Genomic DNA, 8557 nt, shown 5'->3' on the forward strand with positions numbered 1-8557 from the left:
GCCAAAAAAAAAAAAAAAAAAAAAAAAAAAAAAAAAAAAAAAAAAAAAAAAAAAAAAAAAAAAAAAAAAAAAAAAAAAAAAAAAAAAAAAAAAAAAAAAAAAAAAAAAAAAAAAAAAAAAAAAAGTTCTTCCTCACAGGTTTGTGTCATTGAGCAGATGGTGTGTGTGTGTGTGCATATATAAAAATAGATGTGCTCCATCATGCTCAATCATAAATATGTTATGTAAGTGAGAATACAAACAAAACATCTACACATCTTTACCTTTCTGTTTCCATCATGTTTATAAGTAAGTTCTGTCGTGTGCAGCGTCCATACATCCTTGTAACAACATTAAACTCTTCCAATAAATTAATACGTTAGCAACAAACAAAGAAGATGCTGGAGTGTCTACTGCATAAGAAATGAGCATCTACATTCCCCTTTGAGTCAAAGGCATCTTCCAGCGTCTGTTGATCCTCACGCTCACTCTTTGGATGGGCTGAACGGATTTAGTGCTAATGGGTCTCATGTAGGGCTGGCCTTGTGAGCGTCTCTCCTCAGTTCCTGGATGTGCAGTTCCTGTTGGGTCAGAAAGTATTTGAAGAACTCATACACGGACCAGGAGATGGCTGTAGACGGCATCTGATAAATCACCCGCGCTCTGACACCTTTAAAAAACGCCGGCATGCCGCCCAGCCGGTACACTGTCCTGAGTGCATTCACCATGCCAGAGAGCTGTCCGCTAACGTGTGCGGAGCTGAGCGCCACGTTCTCCTGCGTGTTTAGCAGCGTCTTGCACACGTCTAGCGGAGTGGTTAGGGCAGCGGACACGGCTCCGGCCGCCGCTCCGGACAGGATGTGTGTCTCGGGCCGGTACTGGCGCTGGGGGTTAAAATGTTCCTGCATGAATTCGTAAGTGATGAAGTGGACGGCCTGGAAGGGGATGTTCATGGTGAGTTGAGTGCTGTAGCTGCGGTAGAAGGCGGCCAGGCCTTCCTTGCGACTGACCGTCAGGATGCAGTCATACAGGCTGCGGTATGGAGAGTTATACATCTGCATCCTCTGCTTCACCACTGAGCGAGAGAGAGTGAAAAAGACTCAATTCACTGAATTAAAACATTCATTGTACTCATCACTCTCATCAAGAATACAAATGGGTGATTCAATGCTAAGTCTAACGAACCACGATTTTTATGAATAATACAAAAAGTGTTATGTGTCACACTTCGCCTGGAGTTTGATTGACAGGCGATCTGACCAATCATTTTGAACTTGAAAAATGGTGTGTATTGACGTCTTTTTTTGCGGTTAAAAAAAGATACCTTCTGATTAGGGCTGCACGATTAATCAAAATTAAATCGCAAAGGCGATAAATCACGATTAGGCAGAAGCTGCGATTGTCCTGTATCTTTCAGTGAAGCACAGTTCTGTGATCAGTAGTAAATCTCCATCCGAAGGCCAGAGGGCGCTCTCGCGCTGAAACTCCAAATAGCCTTGCAGAAGAAACACAGGAAATCCCTATAGCTGTTGCTGAATAAACAGAAGCTTAAACTGCTTTCATTGATTCAATGTGACTAATAAACACACGACTACAACAATATATGGTTTATCGGAGTTTGTCTTATTATAATGTTTATTATAATAAAGTATATAACAATGCAATGCTTAATCGACATAGCCTTTATCACTGCTTCGAATACTATGAAATATGTTGCGTGCATTATTCTGTGTTAGAAGCCACATCATCTCACAGAAGGATTTATTTCAAACACTCGACTGACTTTATGAAGAGAGTTTGGAGTAAAAACATGTTATTAAATGTGGTATTTTCACGTGCTTTCAGGTGGAGCAGTATTTACTACACAGAGCTGTAGTTCACTGACAAGCTACGCGAACAGCTTTCATAATCGCAGAACGTTATATTTGATTTCATAAATCGTCGATTTAAAATCGTCTGCGATTATTATGAACGTGATTTTCCGTAGCTTGTCAGTGAACTACAGCTCTGAAAGCATGCTCCATCTGAAAGCATGTGATGGAGATTTACTACTAATTACAGAACCGGCTTTACTGACAAATACGCATGACAATCACATCCGATTAATTGTGCAGCCCTACTTCTGATGTTCATTCATGTTTATTTCTTGCTATAACTTGTAAAGAGGAAGAGATGATCGGTTCACTTGCCACTTGAACTGAGGCGCTACAGCGATCTGTCATGACCACTGATCTATAATAGAGAATATATATATATATATTCAGTGGTCACGACACATTAAAGAGCCACAAAACGGTATTTATTGTTTGAATTTCTTTAAAATTAAAAAAATTACCAAATTTGAATGCTGAGACTTTGTTTCATACCAAAAATAACCTGCTCTGTCTTGTCTGACGGCGTGTTGTCAGTTTCCTCAATGTAATTTTCACCATGTGAGAACATGATGTGTGGTGTGAGAGCGCCATGGCATGTCGGACGTAGCAACAGTAACTAAGGGGGGGGGATGTTTGCGAAGGGTCAATTCAGCAATTAGGTTTGCATCATATCTGCTAGTATTATACTGAAATCAGTGATTAAGAACCCATATTAGTCAACCATGGTTGGAATGACTCATTTTTGTTGGGCACAACCCGAAAACAAGTTTGCATTTTAGCACGTCCGGTTTAGTTTTTTGAATGGGTTTTCGGTTAAATTTCTGAAATAAGGTATGTTTAACACAAGCTCAGATATTTTCATGTTTTATTCTACGACATAAAATACATCAGTAAGAACCCCTTGTTTTTTGTTTTTTACAGCCTTTACTTGTTGCTAACAACTGTCTAAATGGGACCACAGAGGACATTAAACGTTATCACAGTGAACAGGTCAACTCATCTACTCACTAGTGTAGGGTATCAGACCGAATCAGACAATTTAAGATTTGATAAAGAACAGTTGAAACACGAGGAGCCGAATTCCACAGAGTCATTTTCACAACCTCTCTGTGTTTATAATCACACTCTTGCAACCTATTGTAACTAAAATTTTTGGTGAAAATATTATAGAAATAAAGAAATTATATACAAGATAATCATAATAATAATAATAACTCATTTGATTTTAATGACATATTTCTATTGTCTAGACAAGGGTTTCCAAACTGGGATTCATGAGGGAACTGCAGGAGGTTCGTGAGCTGATGAAAAGCTTCTATTAAGTAAATCAAAAAAAAAAAAAAAAAAAGAAAATCAGCTCACAAAAAGATTGTGAATCCCCAGATAAAATCTAAAATTAATACTGATGAAATGTGAAATTTCTTGGGCGTAGACTGCAACAGTTATCTTGAAAGACCCAAAAACAAACCACTTTACAGTTTACTTGTAACAGTATTAAAAATATAAGATTCATTATTGACTGGTATTGACAGTAGAAGAATACCTTCTGCTGGGTTCATGAAGGCATCGTGGAGAAGAGTGGCAACACTTCCTGCCACACCTGAAGTGGAAAAGAGAAGAAAAATTACGTACATCACCATATCAAGTCACAACATGTGGAAAAAACAGAACAGAAACTCATAAACTCATATGCTACTTTTACAATGTCCTATACAACAGACAAAGGGGCGCTTTTCCATTCATTTTCCTCAAAACGATGGCACAACGGAAACACAACAATGCTGAACCTGCCAAATTTTAAACCCTTGATCTCTTGCTCTTGAGTTCAGAGTCAGAAATCTAGCAATGGACATTCATTAAAGGGATAGTTCACCAAATATGCAAATTTGCTGTTAATTTACTCACCCTTAGGCCATCCAAGATGTAGGTGACATTTTTTCTTCAGCAGAACAGTAAAGAAAGTTTTTAGCAGAAATCAGTTCTTGGTGATTCATAAAATGCAAGTCCACAGCTAGTCACTTTCAGAGTCAAAAAAGCATATCAAGGCAACACAAAATTAATATGCGTGACTCCTTACAATATATTGAGGTCTTATGAAGTGAAACAATCACTCTGTGCTAGAAACTATTACTATTAGAAACTATTTTCAACATCATTACCTGTAATCCTTAGCCTTAGGCAAATGGTCCGGAGTGATGTCCGGTTAGCGAACGAATCGTTCTTTTGAACCAGTTCTTTTTAGCGAACTAGTTGAACCATTTCACCAAATCGGACTGAATCGTTTATTCACTTTATATGCTTTAGACATGTAAAACATCTGTGTTTTACATCACATCACTATTGGGTACTTTGAAAATATAATTGCATATACCTGATGTCATTGCATGATTACATAAACTGGTGAATCAGTTATTTGAACCAGAAGCGAACTCTCTGAAAGAACCAGTTTGCAGAAAAGAATCAGCTTTCCCGTTTGCCTGAGGCTATGAATTACAGGTAATAATGTGTAGCGAATCAGCTCAAAGGGGAAATAGGAATAATTAATCATAACTAGTTATAATTAATTATAAATATTTAGATCCGCTGTAAGTATTTACTTGACCTCTCAGGGTCAACTGTCTGTCAATTCTAAGAACGTTAATTTCCTGGTTAAGGGAAATAACTTTCTTACTGTACAATACTACACAGAGCATGTAGCAAAAATCTGCATGATTAGGGACTGCGGTTATGAGCAAACAATGAACAACCTCAAGTGTGATACAAGTAAGACTTTATTAACTACATAAACACTTAAACTAGTCTAACATACACATACACCCAACACACACACACGCATACAGTTGTTATAGGAAAAGGAGTTAAAACTTAGGCAGTACAAAGAAGAGAAATAAAAATATGAAGCTATGGTATCATTGGATATTCAGCAGATCTACAGCCTCAAGGAAACATCAGATTCTTAGTTCAAACACACCTTTGTAAAAAGATGCAAATGATACCTAATGTATCAATTAATAAAACTAAGTTTGAATACTTGCACGTCTCATCTGTCTGAAAGAGAGGTCTGATGTAATCTGAAGGTGTTGTAAATAATGATCGGTTTCTTGCATTGATTGATCGTTTCGCTTCATAAGACCTCTATATATAGTCAGGAGCCACGGATATTAATTTTGTGTTGCCTGATATGCTTTTCTTTTTTACTCTCAAGTGCCGGGAGTAACTAATTGCATTGTATGAAACACCAAGGACCATGGTTTCAGCTAAACATCTTCTTTACTGTTCTACTTGAGAAAAAGTAACCTATCTTGGATGGCCTGAGGGTGAGTAAATTAACAGCAAGTTTTAAATTTTGGGTGACCTATGCCTTTAAGAACTCACAGAATAATCCCTTCTCCTACCGTTGGCAATGTGACTGTTGCCTCCGTTCTGTATGACGTCACTAAGGTTGTGCTTGATCCGCTCGTAGCAGGCGAAATAGAGTGCGTGTGCAGGACCGGCCCCCAGCACAGTGATATTGAGGCCCCTCAAGGGCCGAAGGAGACCCTCAGTCCGCACAATCCTCTTCAGTGCACTGTACACACTGCGGTACTGAGCCTTTGGGTCCGGCTGTAAACTCTGCATACGTGTCTATGGACAGAAAAACAGCAGCATATAAGCATATCAACCATAAAAAGAACAACTCTTGATATGTATATATTTTCAAACATAGTTTCAGAACTAGACCAAATCATGAAGATCAGTTATTTTTTTCTTGCGTTCTGACATTGTGTGGCATACAAGGCAGTTTCACCTCAAAACAAATCTCCGATGTCATAGCTTTTCATTAAATTCCACCAAAAATATCTATATCATTTACAGAGACCCCTAAAAATATATATTTTCTGACAGAAATAAAAAGGATAGTTAAATTGTTAACAAAAAGGGAAGGAAATACCAACAATATGTAGACAGAGATCGAAGCAGTCAATCTTTCTGCTTACCCAACACTTCGACTCAGTTATAAAACATGCTTTGTTTAATATGAATGATTTGGCAAAAATCATCATAACACACAGAGACTGAGGGGCACAGCAACCAGGCTATCAGAATAAAGCCTGATCCACAAACTGAAGCTTATTCCGGCCAGAAACGTCTGAGCAACATAAAGTGCACAACGATGACCACCCAGTTTTTTGTGCCAATAACTTTGAAGGGAGTACACTTTTATACAGGCTTTTTGACCACATATGAATAATTACTAAATGTTTTAAAAATCATTTTGACTCCGACTAACTGTGGTGATTGAGAAATAGTGATTCAGAACATTTGGGAACAATTTTAAATGATTCACTGAAAAGAACTCATACAGTATATGACTTGTTAAAACATGTTTCGCTATACACCTGCAATATCTAACCATTCAAATATTTTAGACTGTTTTAAAACAAAAGGAGATCTAGACTGCAACATGCATATGATATATGATGATGATGATGAAGTGAAAGAATCATTTAAGTATGTCTATATAGTCCATGTAAAACAAGTTTAAACTTGTAAATTAAACCAAAACACTTCTTTTTCAGTCATTCTTTCCCATTATCTTTTTAATTCTACCACTTACATCTAAACACTAGACAAGCCAGTGTGACCGCTTACAACTTACTTTGAACAAGATACTATTACAGCTAAGCAAAAGGGTTAAATTAGTTCTTCTTTAACTAGTGAACTAGACAAACACCCCGATATGTTTGAATTTACCCAAAACTATCATCAGAAAATCCCTGTCATCAAACAGCAACAGCTAACTGGAATATGCTGGAATAGCAAGAAATCTCCCTGAAAACATTCATCAGGGTGGATTGAGTCGTTTCAAACAGATTTAACTCCCCATTTCAAGCTGTTCTGTAATCTCAACTCATGCTTCATTATAATAATAATTATAGCAATGCTTTTGCAAACGTTTGCAACTATTTTAGGAATACATTTCTCTGCATTCTGAAGAACTTTAGCAAACAAAAAGCAGAAGAGCAGCTAAATATGCCACAAAAAACACTAAGCCAATGTCGTTTCCTCAAATATAGTCAAATAAGACATGTAATGCTATGAACATGTTTGAAACTCCAAACCTGAATGGGTTACACACTTCCCTTGAGAAAAAAACAAACAAAAACATCCTTCATTAAAAAAAGAGACAGCGCGAAACACTTCTTAGGACTTAAACACATTTTTTATGTCCACAAACCAAACCAAAACAACTTTTTTGTGTAGACACTTTTTGTGTTCACAAAACAAAAAACAGAAGCTGTCAAAGTCAATCATGACGTCACATTCCTGTTTTTATAGCATCACATAACTAACTAAAACTAAACTTTTACTGCATTAGTGTGATAAAAACTACATAAAAATTATTTGAAGTGTAAATTAATTCTTTAGTTTGTCCCATTAGATTACATGGAGAGGGTGGGGTTTATGACCTATACTGGGTCCAGCCACCTGGGGGCGATCGAAACGTTTTGGCTTCACTTTTCAGGACTTGTGTGGCACACTTGGTTACTATCAAGCAAATGTCATATATGAGAGGTGACAGTCACGACAGGAACATTTTTTTATTTATTTTTTTTGCGAGTGAGTGAGAAGAATTAATGCATGTGCACATTTATTCTAGAACTAAAGTAACATCTTACTCCCGATTTCTCTCAACAAGGGGACAGGAGAGCTTTTAACCAATAAATGGGAAAAAAGTAACTGGCGTTACTTATTTGAAAAAGTAACAGATATTTTTTTGTAAATTAAAAAGTAATGCGTTACTTTACTAGTTACTTGAAAAAAGTAATCTGATTACGTAACTCGCATTACTTGTAATGCGTTACCCCCAACACTGGTTATATATACTAGTTATCAAGATATTATATGTTTTAAATCATGTTTTTAGTCACTGTTCTTTCAACTACAGAAAATATTTAATATACACTGAACAAAATTATAAATGCAACACTTTTGTTTTTGCCCCCATTTTTCATGAGCTGAACTCAAAGATCTAAGACTTTTTCTATGTACACAAAAGGCCTATTTCTCTCAAATATTGTTCACAAATCTGTCTAAATCTGTGTTAGTGAGCACTTCTCCAATGTTTAAATATTTAATATAAAGATCAGTCATAATACTTTAGGTATACAGTGGGTATAGAAAAGAATCATCACCCTTTAAAATAATCACATTTTGTTGCTTTGCAGCCTGAAATGAAGACAGACACAGTTTTTGTTTTATCCAACTGTATTTACTCAGTGCAACTTATAACATTAAAGTGAAAGATATAACACCAACATGTCAGAAAAAAATTAAAAAACAGAATCACTGAGTGGGAAAAAGGATCAGCCCCTTGTGTCAGTATTTTGTTGAACTTCCTTTTACTTTAATTACAGCTTTTAGTCTGTTGGGATTTGTCTCTGTCTCTACTAACTTTGCAATATTTGCCCACTCTTCTTTGCAGAACTGCTCAAGTTCAGTTAAATGTGATGGTGAGTGTTTGTGGACTGCAGTCTTCAAGTCATTCCACAGATTTTCAGTGGGGTTTAAGTCTGAGCTCTGATTAGGCCATGCAAGTACATTCACCTTTTTCTCCTTCAACCACTGTGTGCTCAGTTTTGCTGTGTGCTTTGGGTCATTGTCATGTTGGAAGGTAAACCTTCTTCCCATTGACAACTTTCTGGCAGAAGGTAGCAGATTTT

At 36.7% G+C, this 8557-nt stretch overlaps 1 protein-coding gene across 1 annotated transcript in view; it reads right to left on the reverse strand.

Moving 5' to 3' along the window:
• Positions 1 to 124: 124 nt before the first annotated feature.
• LOC107747712 (mitoferrin-1-like) overlaps positions 125 to 8557 on the reverse strand; it is a 22674-nt gene continuing 14241 nt past the window's right edge. Inside the window, exons 2-4 of the mRNA XM_016562305.1 lie at positions 5249 to 5477; positions 3397 to 3453; positions 125 to 1054 (exon numbers count right to left, since the gene is read on the reverse strand). Coding sequence (XP_016417791.1) covers positions 507 to 1054; positions 3397 to 3453; positions 5249 to 5477 — 834 coding nt within the window. The 3' untranslated portion in view covers positions 125 to 506. The remainder of the gene's footprint in view (positions 1055 to 3396; positions 3454 to 5248; positions 5478 to 8557) is intronic.

The sequence above is a fragment of the Sinocyclocheilus rhinocerous genome, unplaced genomic scaffold (genome assembly GCF_001515625.1).
Source record: "Sinocyclocheilus rhinocerous isolate Xijiao unplaced genomic scaffold, SAMN03320098_v1.1 scaffold2816, whole genome shotgun sequence".
Taxonomy (NCBI): domain Eukaryota; kingdom Metazoa; phylum Chordata; class Actinopteri; order Cypriniformes; family Cyprinidae; genus Sinocyclocheilus; species Sinocyclocheilus rhinocerous.